General features: G+C 43.9%; 1 protein-coding gene and 1 long non-coding RNA gene across 3 annotated transcripts in view; one reads left to right on the plus strand and one right to left on the minus strand.

Annotated features, from left to right (window-relative positions):
- LOC137373811 (uncharacterized) overlaps nt 1–20,740 on the plus strand; it is a 53,153-nt gene that overhangs the window by 21,674 nt on the left and 10,739 nt on the right. Inside the window, exon 3 of one of the 2 annotated variants that reach the window (XR_010975706.1) lies at nt 6,044–9,440. The exons of the other annotated variant lie outside the window; for it this stretch is intronic. This is a non-coding gene — a long non-coding RNA (uncharacterized lncRNA). Of the gene's footprint in view, nt 1–6,043; nt 9,441–20,740 lie in introns of those variants that run through there. 2 annotated transcript variants of the gene reach the window in all.
- The window catches only part of slc35f4 (solute carrier family 35 member F4), a 210,542-nt gene that overhangs the window by 14,001 nt on the left and 175,801 nt on the right, over nt 1–20,740 (minus strand). The window contains exons 5-6 of the mRNA XM_068039212.1: nt 4,798–4,990; nt 1,967–2,056 (exon numbers count right to left, since the gene is read on the minus strand). Of these exons, the coding sequence (XP_067895313.1) occupies nt 1,967–2,056; nt 4,798–4,990 (283 nt within the window). The remainder of the gene's footprint in view (nt 1–1,966; nt 2,057–4,797; nt 4,991–20,740) is intronic.

The raw sequence follows: 20,740 nt of genomic DNA on the forward strand, positions 1-20,740 counted from the left end.
TATTTGGTGCTGGAACTCTTTCCGTTGTATTTTCTATTCCCTAATCCAGAGTCATTGATGTCAATTGTAGTCGTGTTACTTTTATGCTAGCTGAGGTAGGAAAGCAAGCTGTGAGGAGCACACAAAGTGTCTGCAAAGAAATATAGACAGGTTAATTGAGTGGGCAAAAATTTGGCAGATGGAGCATAATGTGGGAAAATGTGAGGTTCTCCACTTTGGCGGGAAGAATAGAAAAGCAGAATATTATTTACATGGAGAGAGACTGCAGAATGCTGCAGGTCAGAGGGATCTGGATGTCCTTGTACATGAATTACAAACAATTAACATGCAGGTACAGCAAGTAATTAGGAAGGCAAATGGAATGTAGGCATTTATTGCAAGGGGGACGGAATATAAAAACAGGGAAGTCTTGCTTCAACTGATGAGACTACAGCTAGAGTATTGCATATAGTTTTGGTCTTCTCACTTAAGGTGGGATATACTTGCATTGGAAGCAGTTCAGAGAAGCTTCACTAGGCTGATTCCTGGGATGAGGAAAGGTTGAGCAGGTTGGGTCTATATTTATTGGAGTTTCGAAGAATGAGAGGTGATCTTGTTCAAATATATAAAATTCTGAGGGGGCTTGACAGGGTAGATGCTGAGAGGATGTTTCCCCTTGTGGGGGAATCTAGAACTAAGTGGAACAGTTTCAAAATAAGGGGTCCCCCATTTAAGATGGAGATGAGGAGAAATTTCTTCTCTCAGACAGTCGTTAATCTTTGGAATTCTCTTCCCCAGAAAGCATTCGAGGCTGGGTCATTGAATATATTCAAGGTTGAGTTAGACAGATTTTTGATCTACAGGGGAGTAAAGGGTTATGGGGGCAGGCAGGGAAGTGGAGTTAAGGCCACAATCAGATCAGTCATGATCTTATTGAATGGCAGAGGAGCCAAATGGCTTACTTCTGCTCTTATTTTTTATGATCTAACTAACAATCATAAAACATGACTATCCGACCCGAACCCGACCAGACCCGGCTACATGTGTCAGGTTCGGGTTGGGTCGGGTCTATATTCCAAGTCCAGCATTCGGGCTCAGGTCGGGTCAGGCTGGACGGTGTTGCTTCCAGGAAGTCACGGGATCAGGCTCACCCATAATTCCCCACAACTCCATCTGCAGGAATAGCCTGCTTCCAGAACGGATGACGGATATTCGTGTCAGATCGGGTCGGGTCGGGCGCGAAAAAAATTATAAGACTCGGGTTCGGGTTGGTTGTGGTCGGGTCGGGCCCGGCCCGGGTGGGGTTTTAATTTTATACCCGAGCCAGGCTTTAAACAATCACAGTTAAGGCTTACAGATTAAGAACAGCCATTTGTTTGATGTGAACCATGGAACCATCTCCAGGAAGGGTAAGGAGGTGGGGGTGGTGGTGGTTGTGGGGTGGGGGTGGGGGTGGGGGAGGGAAGCATTGTGGAGAAAATAGTAAGTGGACTCGTGAATAGAAATAGTAGCAGCTGGATGCCTTTAATGGCATTTTTCAGCTAGAGTTAGCTATAACTATTACAAATGGATTAGGCAATTGGATACAAGAATTGTGGAAATCTAAAAGAATAAACAAAACTAGGAAGAACTTCACAGTTTTCAACCATGTTTTTATCCAAGTGAATGATATACTGAAGACGTAAAAGGCCAAGCAGCATTGTGACTGCAAAATGGAAAAGTCCAGCAATCTATCTAGCTCAGTGAGCATCCATGCACATCAAACCAGTGATATCCTGCTCAATGGAATGAAAACCAGCTGGGTTCTATAAAGGGAGGGCAATTCTCTTCGGCCAGATTACTACCCAGACAGTGAAGGAAAAATCTACGTTGTTGTTTTATCACAAGTGTAATACTTTAGTAAGAAGAGCATAGGAAAAACATTTGATACTTTTATTCTGCAGTGAAAGAGCAGGAGAGCAATGCACAGTGAAGAAAACAAAATTACCTGCATTTCCAGGGACGCTCAGTACAGTTCCAATAGAAATGAGTATAGGATATGCTAATACAACACCAACGTTCACAAGAATATTGAAGGCTGTACAAAGAAAGAAAATTAGACAGATACTTAAATTTTGGTAAATTCTTTCCACCATTTTCATTCTTAGGGAAATCAATATGATCTACTGTTTATGGACATATCAGATAGTTATTTCATTGGCTAAATAGATAGCAACTTGGCTTTGGAAATTGATCTGAATTTTAGTTTCAATGGGCATGGATTTCAAGAAAACAAACCCAACTTAATGAGGGTCAATATTAATCTTCATGAAGAACATAATTGGTCCATGGCCACAGCCCAGTATCAGCAATGGGAACAGCAGCAATGGATTCCTGCCCAAGTCAATAATAATTCCTTCTGTTTCAACCTGTGGAAACTCTTTTCTCTCAGTCAAAACATTCTTGGTGAAATTTAGATCTTAGTAGATAAAAATATATTGGCCCAGATTTTGTAATGAGAATAACAATGAGGCTATCAGTGTTCACCATAATAAGGAGTAAATCAGATAGCAAGTTCCAGCGACTGCATATGCGTAGTTAAACATGGAAATCAGGAAGTTGCTATCCAGTTTGGCCTGCTCCTCCACAAACTTAATTCTAACAGTATCTCACCAAGAGACTTGGCATTCAATCACATGAAGGATCTGAAATTGTGCTACTTACCTACTAGTTACCCATTAAACACAGTAGAAAAAGTTAGGGCTTGTCCATTCAAGTGTAAATGAATTTTTAATGGTGTGGTAAGTCTTAATTACTGGCAAACAACCTCTCTGGCACTGCAGATTTACTTCTAAAATGTAATGTCTCCTTCAGATTTTAATTATTGTTGGAAGGATGGTGATGTTAGTCAATGTCTAACGCTGATTTGGCACCCAATTTGCCATTTTGGATCTCATTCCTTCCCACTTCTTGCACTTGGGCCACCAGCGCTCCATCAGAGAGCCTGGGAGGCCTCTCTCTGACCTGTTACCCCACAGCTCTTCTTTCTTCCTTATAAGAAACTCTTCCACAAACAGTTCTAGCCTTTGCTGCAGCCAGAATACACTTCTTATTTAAGAGGTGCAGGGTAACTTTAAGAAGTGCAGGCTAGCTTCAATGATGCTAACCTCACACAAACCTGGGTTCCCTGCTAAGCATGCAGGCAATCAGCACTGCATTTAGTGCTGGGCTGCGTGCCACAATCAAAGGTAGTGAACATTCTGTTAATAGGTCTTAATTAGCCCTGTGTATCTCAGTAGAGATTCTTCAATCTGATTCGTTGAGGAGACACACCTTTGCTTGCCCTATTCACACAAGTCACAGATCCACAGTAGAGGGAGCTGTACTGTTTAGGTCTCTAATAACTGCAAATCGCATTCCAAAAGCCCACAGAAGATAAGTGTAATGAACCGTGAGTGTTGTTCATTAGCTGCCGACAGTAAAATCCAGTCTATTAAGAATGAGTAAGACCTGGGCAAAACCAAAGAACCAAGGACCTGTAGCCACTCTGGTGGATTTTCATGGTAGGTTTGGAAGGAATGGCTGAAAACTGTGGGAGCAGAACGCCTGCTTGTCCTTAGAAGACAATCGATGTAAGGGGGTGGGACCAAAGATTTGGGCTCGCATTTTCAGACGTTCCCTTTCCTGGATCCTCAATTAGTATCCAACATACCATCAGCACAGGTTCACCTGGTCTGTCCAAGCATACCTGGACAAAAAATGAGTACCATCTGAGGGTCCAGAAATCTTTGTGGAGATTGAAGCAACATCCTTTGTATGGGGATCTAGGAGCAGGCAGAACCTGGCATCCCCACCCCACCTCCCTAGTTTCTCACTGGTCTTTCTGGGAACTTTGGTGACATCCCTACAATGCCAAAGACCTACTTATTCTGCCCACTGCACTTGCACCCTGTCAACGTCAACAGGGTCAGCAGAAGCAGCTGTGTGCTGGCGCATCCCAATACCTACCCCAGGAAGCACCCCACCACACCACCACCATCCCTCACCCCCACCGCCCCAAGGGATTTTCAGGGCCCAGGTCTTTTCTATCTGCAATATTTGTCCATAGCTGTGAATTGAGAGGCAACTATTCAAATTAAAGGATGAGCATGCCTCTATCCAATAAAATTAAATACTTTGCACATATAAACAACGAAAGAACTTGCATTTAGATAGTATCTTTCCTGCCCTCAGGACATCTGTGTTCCCCATGGTTAATTAGTTACTTTTGAAGTGTTATCACTGTTGACAGGAGTCATCAATCTGAAATGTTAAGTATGTTTCTCCACAGATGCTGCCTCACTTGCTGAAAGTTTTGAACATTTTTGGCTTTTATTTACAAAATAATTATTCTATATCAGAAAATTAACACATGACTGGATATTTAATAGAGGGAGCTTAGGGACAATTTTGTACATTTTAACTTAAGAAAATAGACATGACAAATGTTAGCATGAGCTTTATGATTAATAAAGGGAGTTAAAAACAATCTCTTAGGGCCCTAATCATTCCTCATGTGAAACAGCTAGTAATATACAAAAAATGCAGCAGATTTAGAATGTTGTTTAATGCAAATGTGCTCCATGACAATTATTCTCTAAAATTACACTGAATTATGCACTAAAAGTCACAAAATCTCATTCATCAAAAGTAATGTAAATGTGCAATTAAAACTAAAAACAAATGACGTGAAGGAGATTATAATTTAGGTTATATAGGAGTTGTTTTGTTATTTCAGAATAGGCGTAAAGAATGAAATAGTTTTCTAAAGTATGTTAAAGAAGGATTCAAATCACATACCTAACCAAAGCCCAGCAACACCACAGAGGTAAACCCAAGGCAAAGCAGAAAATGAGGACCAGTACTCCACCTTCGTAAAATACAGTATAACTGGTGCAGATGATATGAAAATTAAGTTGAAGAAACCCAGTGTAGAAATGAAATAAGCAGCTTCTCCAAAGTTTGCACTTCCAAGAAACATTTTAAACAGGACCTGAAAGAGATTTAAGAAAATTAAAATGAAGACATTTTATAATGTCTTACATTATACATTATTATACATATTACATTACATTACATTCACTGGAAACTCCCAAATAAGATTTATTTAATATTAAGAACAATTTATAATCAAGCCATTTAATCGACCAAGATCTTAAGTACAGTTATCCAATATATGTACTTATCATGTACTTTATGAATTGTTGGTGGGGGTGGGTAATAATATCAATAAAATGTCACTGCAGTTGGCAGCGATTAGTAAGAAATAGACTACTTTGACTATCAAAGGGCAACCCACAATGTATGAAGTTTAGCTGCTGGGAGAAGCGTTACCAGGCCCCATCCTTCCAGTAGAAAAAGATCAACAAGGTTACAGGAATGGTATACCTTGGCCGAAATTCTGGTCTTATAATGCTGTTGTACATTCCGTGCAAACTCAGCCGCTATTGTATACATGTCTGCCATTTCCTATATGAGGCACACAAATGTGATGTTTGTTACTATCTTAACAGTTTTCCACAGTTTGAGTCAAAAGTAACAAAGTAGGTGCAGTTAACACATTCATTGAGCATGTGGTCCAAGATTTTCCGAATATATTGTTAAAGTGATTCAGAACTTTTATTTTAATATGTAATTATTCCAAGTTTTAATTTAACTATTTCCCTACACTTAAGCAGTCAGTTATAAGAAATATAGTGACTAATGAAACTAATTTCAACACCAAGAAGTTAGGATCTAGTTTGGAAGAGACAGTGTAAATCGCTCTCCAAATCCAAAAACTCTAGAGCAGTTCGCCCTCCAGTCAATTTGTGGAGTATAAATAAGCCTTCAAAGTCATGATCAACATCACCATTGTCTTAAAGTAATTTCAGAAAAGCACAAAATATCACCAGTTATTTGTTACAAACCTGACATTTTGACATAAATCATCTCAAAACACGCTTTTGCATCACTTGTACGATTATAATCCCAACAAATTGATGCATTATTCTTTTCATCCTTCTCCTTCCCTCAAAAATGTATTTAATATATTTTATTTTTCTAGGTCAGGATGTTTGTTCTGGGAAATGAACATATGGCAGTCAAATTTCCTTATTCCTATCCTAGCAAGCTCCCAACCACAGATGAACATCCCAACTGTATTATTGTGACATTTTAAATTTCTACACTCACCATACTGATCTTGCCTCTTGATATATAAAGATTGCAAATAGTATGGAAAAGGTAAAGAAGTAAAATTCCATAAATTACATTGCAAGTGTAGGACAAGAGGTCAAAGATTTAGACTAGTAAAATGTTAATTTAGGGCTGATATCAGGAACTATGTATTCATACAATTAGCTAACAATACATGGAATGGACTAAGGATCAATGGAATGCTGTTTTTGATATTCTGTCCAATCTTCTGACCTGTCTCCCACCTTTGCGCAATTATAGGCTTTTTGTTTAAGTTTGATACTTTCTTTAACTGTTTTAGTTAACTACGGATGGAGGGTCCCACCTTTGGAATTTTTCTTCCTTGTTGAAATGTATCTATTCTGTGTATTCTGAAATATCCCCTTAAATGTCTGCCACTGCATCTCTATTGACATATCCCTTAACCTGATTTGCCAGTTCACTTTAGCTAGCTCTGCTTTCATGCCCTCATAATTGCCCTTATTTAAGCTTAAAATACTAGTCTTGGACTCACTCTTCTTTCCCTCAAACTGAATGTAAAATTCAATCATATTATGATCGCTGGAAACTAGGGGCATGAGGTCATTAATTATTCCTATCTTGTTGCACAATACCAGGTCTAGTATAGCCTGCTCTCTGGTTGACTCCAGAACGTATGGTTCCAAGAAATGATCTCTAAAACATTCTATGTACTCCTCTTCTAGGCTACCTCTGTCCATCTGATTTTTCCAGTCTATATGTAGGTTAAAATCACCCATAATTATCGCTGTACCTTTATGACAAGCTGCAATTATTTCTTCCTTTATACCCTGTCCTACAGTGTGGTTAATGTTAGGTGGCCTGTACACCACTCCCACAAGTGACGTCTTGCCTTTATGATTTCTCATCTCTACATAAACTGCTTCTACATCCTGGTCTCCTGAACTTAGGTCATTCCTCTCTATGGCGCTAATACTATCATTAATTAAAAGAGCTACCCCTCCACCTTTTCCTAGCTTCCTCTCCTTCCTAAATGCCATATACCCTTCAATATTCAGGTCCCAATCTATGTCATCCTGCAGCCATGTCTGTGTAATGGCTATCAGATCGTACTTATTTATTTCTATTTGCACTCTCAATTCATCTATTTTGTTTCAAATGCTACGTGCATTCAGATACAGCGCCTTTAGTTATGTCCTTTTATTATTTTTGTAACCTCTAGCCTTATCTGTTGATTTACTCTTAGATTTGTACGCTCTGTCCCTTCCTGTCACTGTCTATCATTTCCCATTTTAATAGCTTTCTCTCTTGCCTTGTCTCTACTCCTTGATTTACTATATCTTCCCAAATTTGATCCCTTGCCCCCACTACTCAGTTTAAAATACTCTCTACTTCCCTAGTTATGCGGCTCGCTAAAACACCAGCCCCAGCACGGTTCAGGTGTAGACCATCCCAACGGTACAGCCACCATTTTCCCCAGTACTGGCGCCACACCTGTCTTTGAGCCACACTTTCATTTCTCTAATCTTACTTGCCCTATGCCAATTTGCACGTGGCTCAGGTAATAATCCAGAGATTATTACCTTGAGGTTCTGCTTCTTAATTTGGCACCTAGTTCCTCATACTGACTATGCAGAACCTCTTTCCTTGTCCTGCCTATGTCGTTGGTACCTACATGAACCATGATGACTGGATGCTCCCCCTCCCACTGTAAGTTCCTCTCTAGCCCTGAGCTGGAGTCCCGACCCTGGCACTGGGCAGGCAACACAGCTGTCTGGATTCTCGCTCTTTGCTGCAGAGAACAATGTCAATCCCCCTAACTAGACTGTCCCCTCCTACCACTACATTCCATTTTCCTCCCTCCACTTGAATGGCTTCCTATACCATGGTGCCATGGTCAGGTTGCTGATCCACCCTGCAGCCCCCACACTCATTCCAACAAGCTGAAAGAACCTCAAACCTGTTGGACAATTGCAAAGGCTGAGGCTCCTGCACTCCTGCCCTCTGGGTCCCCTTACCTGCCTCAGCTGCAGCCACACTCACCTGTCCCTGACCACTGACCAAATCAGAAGACCCTATCTTAAGGGGTGTGACCGCCTCCTGGTACAAAATGTCAGGTAACTTTCCCCCTCCCTGATGTGTGGCAGTGTCTGCAGCTCGGGCTCCAGTTCAATGACTCTGAGCAGAAGCTTTTCGAGCCACAAACACTTACTGCAAATGTGTTTGCCCTGGATCACACTGGCATCCAGGAGCTCCCACATGCTGCAGCTATGACACATCACCTGTCCTGCCATCCTTAATGTGTTTTAATTGACTACTTAATTATTTTATTCAATTATTCATTTTATATTCCTTTTCTTTTAATATTTGATTAAGCTTAGCACTAGTTCCTTTACAATTTTAAACGCTAGGATTAGAATGGACCGTAATCAATTACCAGATACTTACCAAACAGGTAGCTTCTTCTCTGTTCTCACTGTTGATTGTGACGTCATCTGATGTCACTTTTCAATTTGTTCCCCTGCTCCGCTCCTGCTGCTCCCGCTGTGCTCCTCTCTCTCTCTCTCTCCGCTCCTTGGGCCATGCTCCCCTCTCTCTCTGTCTCCAACTCTGTGATTTGGCATGCTTTTTGAAGGTCTGCTCCTCGAGCTGTGCTCCTCTTTGTCATTTGGCATGCTTTTTCAACCTCCGCTCCTCGGACCATGCTCCTCTCTGTCTCTGACTCTGTAATTTGGCGTGCTTTTTTAACTTCTGCTCCTCGGGCTGTGCTCCTCTCTCTTTCTCTCTGTCACTGACTCTGTAATTTGGCGTGCTTTTTTAACTTCTGCTCCTTGAGCTGTGCTCCTCTCTCTCTCTATGTTTCAATCAATTGCCTGTTACTCTTCTAAATTCCAGCAGATACAAGCTTAGCCTGCCCAACCTTTCCTCATAAGACAGCCCGCCCATTCCAGGTATTAGTCTAGTAAACCTTCTCCGTACTGCCTCCAACGCATTTACATCCTTAAATATGGAGACCAGTACTGTACACAATACTCCAGATGTGGTCACCATGCCCCAGTACTGGTGCCAGTGATGAGTTTCTGCATCTGATTTAACCTCCCAGCTGGCCACCAACATGTACACCCCAAAAACCAGATGAGAGTCTTTGGAATTGCCAGGTCATGGTCCACTTTTTTGGCACATACCAGTTCAAATTGCATGAAACACTGACAGACATTTGCCTTTGTAAAGCAACATAGACTTAGTCTTATGATGTCTGGGTAAAGCTGAATATTCAGTTAGAGAATATACTACAGGGAAATGTTCTACATATTATGTAAAACTGCATTAAATCTTGAACAATGACTGTTTGTTGAACAATAAATTCACAATACCGGTTTAGAAGACAGGTAAACGAGGTTAGGAACATAGGAAGATAGGGACAGGAGTAGGCCATTCAGCCCCTTGAGCCTGTCCCGCCATTCAATGAGATCATGGCTGATCTGTGGCCTAACTCCATATACCTGCCTTTGGCCTATATCCCTTAATATCTTTGCTTAACAAAAATCTATCTATCTCAGATTTAAAATTAACAACTGTTCTAGCTTCAACTGCTATTTGTGGGAGAGAGTTCCAAACCTCTACCGCCCTTTGCGTGAAGAAGTGCTTCCGAACATCTCTCCTGAATGGTCTAGTCCTAATTTTTAGACTATGCCCCTTGTTATAGAATCTCCAACCAGTGGAAATAGTTTATCTAGCCTGTCTTTTCCTGTTACTATCTTGAAGACTTCGATCAGATCACCCCTTAACCTTCTAAATTCTAGTGAAAACAGGCCTAATTTGTGTAATTTCTCCTCGTAACTTAACCCCTGTAGTCCAGGTATCATTTTTGTAAACCTACGTTGCACTCCCACCAAGGCCAATATATCCTTCCAAAGGTGTAGTGCCCAGAACTGCTCACAGTACTCCCAAGTGGGGTCTAACCAGGGTTTTGTACAGCTGCAGCATAACCTCTGTGTCTTTATATTCCAGTCCTCTAGATATAAAGGCCAGCATTCCATTAGCCTTTTTGATTATTTTCTGTACTTGCTCGTGGCATTTTAAAGATCTATGCACCTGAACCCCCAAGTCTCTGTGGACATCCACCGTACTTAACCTCTTCCCATTTAGAAAGTACCCTGCTCTATCCTTTTTTGGTCCAAAATGGATAATCTCACACTTGCCCGCATTGAAATCCATCTGCCACAGTTTTGCCCACTCACCTAGTCTGTCAATATCTCTTTGCAATTTTATGCTATCGTCTAGACTGTCTACAATGCCGCCTAACTTTGTATCATCAGCAAATTTGGATATATGACTTACTATGCCATCATCCAAGTCGTTAATGAATAATGTGAATAATTGAGGCCCCAACACAGATCCCTGCGGGACACCACTAGTCACATCCTGCCAATTGGGGTACTTACCCGTTATCCCCACTCTCTGTCGCCTACTACTCAACCAACATCCTGACCATGTCAATAATTTGCCCTCAACCCCTTGGGCTTCTACCTTAGTTAACAGTCTCTTATGTGGGACTTTATCAAATGCCTTCTGGAAGTCCATATAAATAACATCCATAGACATTCCCCTGTCCACTACCTTAGTCACCTCTTCAAAAAATTCAATGAGATTTGTCATGCATGACCTTCCCGTCATGAATCCATGCTGGCTGTCCCTGATTAACTGAAATTTTTCTAGGTGTTCAGTCACCCTATCCTTGATTATAGACTCCAGCAACTTCCCCACTACAGATGTCAGGCTAACTGGTCTGTAATTTCCTTGGTTCCCCCTTTCACCCTTCTTAAAAAGTGGAGTGACATGTGCAACTTTCCAATCCAGAGGGGCCACTCCTGAATCTAGGGAACTCTGAAAGACTATAGTTAGGGCATCTACAATGTGCTCCCCTACTTCCTTTAACACCCTCGGATGGAAACTGTCAGGTCCTGGGGATTTCTCACTCTTTAGTTACATTAATTTCCTTGTTACTGATGTTTTACTGACATTAATTGTATTAAGTCCCTGTCCCCTATCGGCTATTAATTTTTTCAGGACTTTCGGCAAGTTATCCTCCTTTTCAACTGTAAATACTGAGGCAAAGTAATTGTTCAACATGTCTGCCATTTCCCCATTATCAATGACAATATCTCCATTTTCAGCTTTTAGTGGGCCTACATTGCTCTTGACCACCCGTTTTCCCTTTATGTAACTATAACATTTCTTGTTATTGATTTTGATGTCCCTTGCAAGTTTCCTTTCATAATCTCTTTTAGTAGCTCTTATAAGCTGCTTTGTGATCCTTTGTTGGTCTTTGTATCGATCCCATTCGGCCGGATCTGTGCTGCGTTTTGCATTTTTGTAAGCCGTTTCTTTTTGTTTTATGCTATCCCTAATCTCTTTAGTTGTCCATGGCTGTTTTTTCCATGAAGTGGAGCTTTTTCCTCTCAGGGGTTATATACTCGCTCCGTATTCCGTTAATTGTTTCTTTAAATATTGCCCACTGTTCTTCAGTCATTTGACCCATTAACAGATCTACCCAGTTTACCGTGGACAGTCTCTGTCTCATCCCGGTAAAGTCAACCTTACCCAAGTCTAAAAGTCTGGTCTCTGATTTGTGCTTTTCACTTTCAGACGCTACTTTGAATTCGATCATGTTGTGATCACTATTTGATAAATGTTAACGCACAGTTAGGCTACTAATTAAATTTGGCTCATTATTCATAACTAAATCTAATATTGCCTGTCCCCTTGTTACATCTAGGACATATTGCTGTAGGAAACTATCCCTGACACATTCCAGAAATTCACTACCTTTCTGACAGGTCTAGTCTGCCTCTCCCAGTCTATGTGTAAGTTAAAATCCCCCAGTAATACTACTCTGCCTTTGTTACACACTTGCCTAATTTGTGCATTTATACAATCTAACACCTCAGAACTGCTAGCAGGAGATCTATACACAACACCTATTACAGTTTTAGATCCTTTTCTGTTCCTCAATTCCACCCATAAGGTCTCCACTGGATGCTTTCCCCTCATTATATCCTCCCTTACCAATGAGGTGATATTATTTCTAATCAGTAAGGCTACTCCACCCCCTCTGCCATTTTCCCTGTCCCTCCTGTAAACTTTATAACCAGGTATATTTAGTTCCCAGTCCCGACCATCCTGCAGCCACGTCTCTGCAACGGCCACCACATCATAACCTTCCATTTGAATTTGCGCCTGCAGCTCATCTAGTTTATTCCTTACACTCCGTGCATATGTATATAGAACTCTTATTTGGGCTGTACCCCCTAACCTGTCCCTCAGCACTGATGCTTTATTTGCCTATTTATTATTTCTCTCTTCTGGTTTAACCAGTATACTTCTTGCAGTTTGGTAACAATCAGCCTCACCACTAATCTGCACTCCCACCTTCTCCTTTAACTTCCTGTTTTTCCATGCAACTGAACCCTCCTCCCCACTATTTAGTTTGAAGCCCTATCTACAGCCCTAGTTATGCGATTCGCCAGGACTCTGGTCCCAGCATGATTCAAGTGGAGCCCGTCCCATTGGAACAGTTCCCTCCTTCCTCAGTACCGGTGCCAATGCCCCACGAATTCAAACCCATTTCTCCCACACCAATCTTTGAGCCACGCATTTACGTCTTTAATCTTATTGACTCTTTGCCAATTTGCTCGTGGCTCAGGTGGTAATCCGGAGATTATTACCTTTTTGGTTCCGCTTTTTAATTTAGACCCTAGCTGCTCATATTCCCTCAGCAGAACCTCTAACCTCGTTCCACCTATATCGTTGGTACCTACATGGACCACGACAACTGGATCTTTCCCCTCCCACTCCAAGTTCCTCTGCAGCCTGGATGAGATATCCCGAACCCTGGCACCAGGTAGGCAACAGAGCCTTCAGGACTCTCAATCCTGGCCACAGAGAACAGTGTCTATGCCCCTAACTATACTATCCCGGATTACGACTACATTTCTCTTTTCTCCCCCCACTTGAATGGCTCCCTGTACCACGGTGCTGTGGTCAGTTTGCTCATCTTCCCTACAGTCCCTGCTCTCGTCCACACAGGGAGCAAGAATCTCGAACCTGTTGGACAAGTACAATGGCTGAGGCTCCTGCAGCACTACCTCCTGGATCCCTCTACCTGCCTCACTCATAGTCACACCCTCCTATCCCTGATCGCTGGCCAAATTCAAGGTAGTTAATCTAAGGGGTGTGAGTGCCTCCTGAAACACAGCGTCCAGGTAACTCTCCCCTCCCTGATGTGTCACAGTGTCCGAAGCTCAGACTCCAGCTCATCAACTCTGAGCCGGAGTTCCTCGAGCAGCCAACAGGTTGGTTTTAAAATTCCCGAAAGTCAAAGAAAACTAATTTAGTCCAGTCAGCTCATAAAGGTTATTGATAATTTAACGGTTTTCTGAATCCAAACAAATATAACATCACAGTGCAATGATCCCCAAACAATTAACAAGCATACGCGCTACAGATTGTTCTGGTATGTTGCAGTTTAGGGCCCCATTTTACCTCCCCCTCTGTGCCTAGGTGCATCTTAGGTGGACCACTCTTGTCTGACCTGGATATCCAGCTTCAGATCATTAGCATTGGTCTGGTATTCCCCAGGTCCAGACTCACTGGTTGGTAGGAATTGTGCTCAGAATCTAGAATAGAAATCCAACTGCTGCTGCAGGAATGTCCCTGGGATGCAGGGCCTTCTGGATGTTGTCTAAAAACAGTAGCTAAAAGGCCTCCAGGGTGGAGAGTCTTTGAGATGCATTTTCCTGGATGGCTCAAGATTCCGACGTCGACCTCAATTCCGGGTGGGAAACACAAAAGTGGCTGTGGTCAGAAATGATTGTCCCAGAGGCGGCCAATTAAGAAGCAGCCTCCGGGATCCCCATCCAATTAGGGATGGCAGCCCAGTTCCAGCATTGAGAAGTCCATTCAACGAGGCGCATGGTCGCCTTCACAGTGTAGGCGCTGCTAAGGGGCCAGCAGCAAGAGCAGCAGCGGTGCCATGGAGGCACCTTCAGTAGGAGGGTAATGCCTTGCATTGCAGCAAGAGCTACATTGGCAGAGACATCAGTTTCCATGAAATGGCTGCAGTGGTATGCCTTCTGCTTGGGGAGATCTGAGCACTGAGATTTAATACCGGAAAACTTAACAAAAGGCCTCAAGTGGTTCACGGCTTGAACCTCCACAGCAAGAGGGCAGTGCAACTTTAGAAAAATTTGAATCCGTTTCCACAATAGGGGCTAATTGCCCTATTAAGAGATTACAGAGCTATGAGATGCAGAGGGATCTGGGTGCCCGAGTGCATGAATCACAAAAGGTTAGTATGTAGGTACAGCATGTAATTAGGAACAAAGTGATTGATGACAACGCTACGTCATCAGGATGCGCCGCGGTGCGCACATGCGCACACGGTCTCAGGCCCTCTGCGCATGCGCTGCGGTCCGGATTGCCAGGACCAGTTTGTGCAGGCGCAGATGACGTCATCGCGTAACGTCATCTTCCTTGGGGAACACGCCAGGTGGCCTTTGCGCATGCGCAAACTGGTCCTGGCACTCCGGACCGCAGCACATGCGCAGATGACCGGAGCCCGTGTGCACATGTGCGTCAATCTTCCGAAAGCTTCGGCGCGAGTTTTTGAAAATGGAAGGAGGAGAGGTTTCGTCGGGCATTTTATCTCAATTATTTCGTCATTTTGGACATTTGCTTCATTTTTATTAGACAGAGGAGATTGTTCCAAGGTAAGTTGCTCTGAAAATACATTTCGGAGGAGGGAGGGGGGAAGGGGGGAGGGGGGAAGGTGGGGGGAAGGGTGGGGGGAAGGGTGGGGGGAAGGGAGGGGGGAAGGAGGGAAGGGAGGGGGGAAAGGAGGGGAGGGAAGGGAGGGAGGGAAGGAGGAAGGAAGGGAGGGGGGCAAGGGAGGGACGGGGGGGAAGGGAGGTCGGGGGGGAGGGGGGAGCAGCGGAGCGGAAGGGGAGTGCCTTTTTCTGTGCATGCGCCATAAACACAAGGACTGGCTGATGAGATGGAGCCAATTAATTTGCCCAACAATTGCCCGGAAGCACCTTCGGATGGAGGTGGCCACGCGCTGGACATCAGTCGCGTGCCACAATCCATGGATCCTGAGCGTTTCACCCCCTGGCCTAATGATCTGATGGACCATACATACGCCTGCCTGTTCAAAGCTCCACTTCCCCCACCTGCGGTACCCTCTCCTTGCTGTTCAGTTACACAGTCACCTGTTCCTGCACCCATCCAAGCAGTGCACATGGACACACAGTCACCTGTTCCTGCACCCATCCAAGCAGTGCACGTGGACACACAGCCACATGTTTCCCCATCCGCCCTTGAAACAACCATGCAGAGCCTTGTGAGACTCCGCAATTGCCAGCTGCTGCCTGTCAAGCAGAGAAGGCATCCAAAGGGGTCAAGCACTTGGGGAACATTCAGCAAGAAGAGACTGAGCACTAAAAGAAACAAGCATGCCGTGTCCAGTGGTAGCACAAATGTGAATGCTCTTGCTGCGTACACAACTGGTGAGGTGGGAGTGCAGCCACACCATTCTCCATCCTCAATGTTGCTTTAAGGCAAAGGTAGATAAGAGTGAAAGAAATGGAAGATGATGCTGATAGTAGTAGGCAGGATTAAATGGGAATGGATGGGAAGACGCACGAGTAGCATAACCACTAGCAGGGAACAGCTGGGCTAAATGGCCTGCTTTATGTTCATAGTCCAAAAGAAATGTGCTTCTTTTTCCAGCACCCTCACATCATTCATGTTTTCCCTGAGAGCAGCATTGAACCATCATGAGATAGGGGCGGTTACATCATCCTGACTCCTACAGCTGAGGTGGGTACTAAGTGATTCATTGGCCTATACTGCAGAGCATAAAGCATGCGCAACAGTAATTTCATTGGAGGGAGGGAAGCTCTGACACTGATGTTCTTTCATTATTTCCTTTCATGTAAAATGTGCCCTTGAGAAAACAATCCTTGACACTTAAGGACGGCATTCCAGCAAAGGAGGCAGTGCAGGAGATGACGCAAGGATGTGATGATTCCTGCATCTGAGGTGGGTAATAAGTGCTTCATTGGCGACGTTATCAATTGGTGCCTTCACTGCAGAGCTTAAAAAGGTGTGCGCAACAGTAATTTCAATGGATGGAGGGAGGCAAGCTCCGACTCTGATTTGCTTTTCTTCTTTTCATGTAAAACATGCCGTCGAGAAAACAATCCTCGAGACTTACGGTCAGCATTCAAGCAACGAAGGCAACTGGATCATGCTGTGGAGCTCATCACGATGTGGAAAGGAACATTGCATTTATGGATGAATTGGGAATGCACATTGGGATGCGCTTGGGGAACATTCACCAAGAATAGACTGAGCTCAGACTCTTGTGACTTTGCCTTCTTCACATGGACAATACAGTAGTGGAATAGAGAGCCAAGCGTTCATTCACCACAAGGCTCTCCAGGAACAATCTCTTTAGCTGTGCATAGCAGAGACTCGGCCTGTCTGTCTAACGGGAATGCTGGACACAACACTCATGTATCCATGCACAGCAGTTCCTCGGATACTTAATGAACTTAATAAAACTTTTCAATAATTTGTTTTGCATGCTATTTCCCCGACTTTGCAACTGCACTTCAGATATTCAACTATGGTGGAGGGGTGGAGGTAGGGGGGTAGAGGGAGGGGTGGGTGAAGAGGGGGAGGGGTGGGGAGAGCAGGGAGGGGTGGGGAGAGGGAGCATGCAAAATGCAGGGACCAGACAGTTGCAATGCCTGAAGTACTGTGGAGAAGGGGAGAAAGCAACTGGATTGGGCATCCGCAGCTGGAGGGTACGGCTGAATGGAGAGGGCCGGAAGCGAGAGGCCGTAGAGAGCCGCGGGGAGCGAGCGTGCGAAGGTGTCACCGGGTCCAGGGTCTGGCCAGTAAGCCTTTTGCTGTTGTGTTTATGGCGCATGCACAGAAAAAGGCACTCCTCTTCCGTTCCGCTGCTCCCCCCCCCCCCCCACTCTCTCCCCTTCCTCCCCCTCCCACTCTCTCCCCTTCCTCCCCCTCCCTCTCACCCTCCCCCCCACTTCCCCCAGCTCTCCCCCTCCCCCCTTCTTTACCCCTCCCTCCTTCTCCCCCCTCCCTCTTTCCCCCACTCCCCCTCCATCTTTCCCCCCTCCCCCTCCCTCTTTCCCCCCTCCCCCTCCCTCTTTCTCCCCCCCTCCCTCTTTCTCCCCCCTCCCTCTTTCTCCCCCTCCCTCTTTCTCTCCCCCTCCCTCTCCCTCTTTCTCCCCCCCCCGCCTTTCTCTCCCCCCCCTTTCTCTCCACCCCCCCCCCCCCGGCACCGCTACCGCTGGTCTCCCCGCGCTGCTCTTCCCGCTCCCCGCGCTGCTCTCCCCGGCCCCCGCGCTGCTCTCCCCCCGCCCGCTCCACTCTCTCACTCCGACCATTGTATTCTGCCACGTGTTTGTTAGGTTTCATCTCTGTGATTCTTTGAGCAGCGCCATCTTTAGTCCTGGCAGCTGCTACAGTCGCAAGCTGTGACGTTTTCGTGGCACATGCTGTATTTGCGCATGTGCCAAAACAGCGCCACCTACCGATCGCGTTGTCAACAATTGCGGTCAATTAGGAAAGCTAATAGAATGTTATTGTTTATTACAAGGGGAATTGAGTACAAAAGTAGGGAGGTTATGTTTCAGCTATACAGGGCATTGGTGAGACCACATCTGGAGTACTGTGTACGATACTAGTCTCCTTATTTAAGGAAGGATATAAATGCTTCGGAGGCAGTACAGAGAAGGTTTACTATACTAATACCTGGAATGGGTGGGCTGTCTTACGAGGAAAGATTGGACAGGCTAGGCTTGTATCCGCTGGAATTTAGAAGAGTAAGAGGCGACTTGATTGAAACATCTAAGATCCTGAGGGGTCTTGATAGGGTGGATGTAGAAAGGATGTTTACCGTTGTGGGAGAATCCAGAATTAGGGATCACTGTTTAAAAATAAGGGGTCGCCCATTTAAGACAGAGATGAGGAGAAATATTTTCTCTCAGAGGGTCGTAAGTCTTTGGAATTCTCTTCCTCAAAAGGCGGTGGAAGCAGAGTCTTTGAATATTTTTAAGGCAGAGGTAGATAGATTCTTGATAAGCAAGGGGGTGGAAGGTTATCAGGGGTAGGTGGAAATGTGGAGTAATCAATTCAGTCATGAACTTATTGAATGGCGGAACAGGCTCGAGGGTTTGAAGTGGCCTACTCCTGTTCCTAATTCGTATGTCCGTATGTTAAGTGCCTTTATTGGCTACCCACCAGTGCCGGGCAGGTAGCCATCACTGCTGGGAACCTGCCTCCAGGAAAAGTGCACTGAGGTAGGAAGATGTTGCAGAACTGGCCAGTGAGTCAATTTAATGTTCCTCACCACCAACCATCACACCCGCAACCACCCCCCCACTCTCCGCCCACCTCCAAAGACGCCTCCACAGGTCTGGTAAATTCAGCCCTTTGTTCATGTCCTTCCCAGGCCCCAGAGTTCTTTTACTTCTCTAGTTGATTCATGACCTTCCACAGCAAGCAGGTGGGCAGACCTCAGGAACTTGGCAGCTGGATCTCTTTTGCAGGTTCTTACTCACAAACTGTTATTTTTCTCGCCAAATGATATTTTTTTCTCAATCCAAACAAATATAGCATCACAGAGCACTTTTCCCATAAGGAATTGATTAACAACCATATGTGCTGTTACATTCCAACAATTTCAACCTCATGGGAGATTTATTAGATTAAATTCGGAAGGGCTGCTGACACTGCTAAGAGCTAAATTAGGCAGACTGTGAAAGTTCCTATCATATTAAAGCTTGAATAATTGGTTTGAATTCAAGATCCCTTGGTGTTCCTGGTGAACTATAACTTTTCAAAGTACAGTAGTTTAAACCAATCAATAGTGAACAATATAGTGTGAATTTTATAGTCTTAAATGGGTAGAAATTTGAATAGTGACATAAAATGTGCAATATTGCAGCAGTGATCATTATACACCCTGCCCAATATTCAGTTCTATTCACTTCAATAGGTTGCTGATGCAACACTGCCCATTTTCTGTTAAAAACCCAAATTTTTACCTCATATATTCATCTCCTGTATTATTGTAAGCATCGATATATATTCCACTCTGTTTTATTCCTCTTTTAGGATTTTAAATTACAGAAGTAGTTGGTTGTAGCATGCACATAATCAAGAATCAGACCTTTACAAACAGGAAGCTAAATGAACTGGTTTCACAGAAACATATTTGGTGACTGATACCAAGTTGGCCCCATTATCTCTCTTTTCTGCTCATTAGTACTGTTAGTATTTGTACTCATTAGTATTTCTATAGGAACAGCTTGGGCTGTCTGACCTGCCGCTATCAGTGTGATACATCCTTCTGGTGATTCCAACCTGCTTTTTCTCCACCGGTTGCAACAAAATTCAGTAGTGGTAGATGCTGGGATAACAATCCATGGAATTTTTTTTGCAAATTACTAGTAGGCTATACTGTTTGTGTAAAATAGGAACCTGCTTCATATTGGCTATTGAGGTCTGCTGAGGTAACTAGTACCTAAATAATTTTCGAGCTGTGAAGTTAGAAAACTAAGGTCCCAATTCCAGTCAAACTCTGGTCCAGCCTTTTAGTACAGTATTTCTAAGGGTGAGTTTTGGCAATTTCCTTTCATGTTTTTGTATGGAGAAGAAATTCTATTTACATGGCACCTTTCACATCCTCAGGATGTCCCAAAGTGCTTCTCAGCTAATGGAAGGAAATGTAACAATAGATATCAGTGATTATCAAAATTATATCTCCGTGTCTATCGAAAGTGAATATATGGTAGAGGACTGGAGAGTGGCAAATATAATAACCATTTTCAAAATGGGGGCAGAATTAAGCTAGGTAATTATAGGGCAGTTAGTTTAAAATCTGTGGTAGGGAAAATATTGGGATCTTTAATCAAAGATGAAATGACTAAATATTTTATTTTATTTAGAGATACAGCACTGAAACGGGCCCTTCGGCCCACCGAGTAATCCCATACTCCCTATCACTACCTACACTAGGGGCAATTTACAATGGCCAATTTACCTACCAACCTGCAAGTCTTTGGCTGTGGGAGGAAACCGGAGCACCCGGCGAAAACCCACTCGGTCACAGGGAGAACTTGCAAACCCCGCACAGGCAGTACCCAGAATTGAACCCGGGTCCCTGGAGCTGTGACGCTGCAGTGCTAACCACTGCGCCACTGTGCCGTCCAATCTAAATAAATATCTAAATAAAAAGAAAAGAAAATAATTGAATGCAGCTTACATTAATTTCAGAAAAGAATATCGTGCTTGACAAACCTCAAAGAATTCTTTAAGGAGATGACAGATATGATGGATGGGAGAAATGCAGTGAATGTGGTGCACATTAACTTTCAGAAAGCCTTTGACAAGATATCACACAGGAGACCATTACAGAAGATTAAGGGGTACAGAATTAAGAGAAGGCTTTCAAATTGTATCAAAAATTGGCGAGAAGGGAGTGGAGGTACAG

This window comes from Heterodontus francisci, chromosome 9 (assembly GCF_036365525.1).
Source record: "Heterodontus francisci isolate sHetFra1 chromosome 9, sHetFra1.hap1, whole genome shotgun sequence".
NCBI classification, from domain to species: domain Eukaryota; kingdom Metazoa; phylum Chordata; class Chondrichthyes; order Heterodontiformes; family Heterodontidae; genus Heterodontus; species Heterodontus francisci.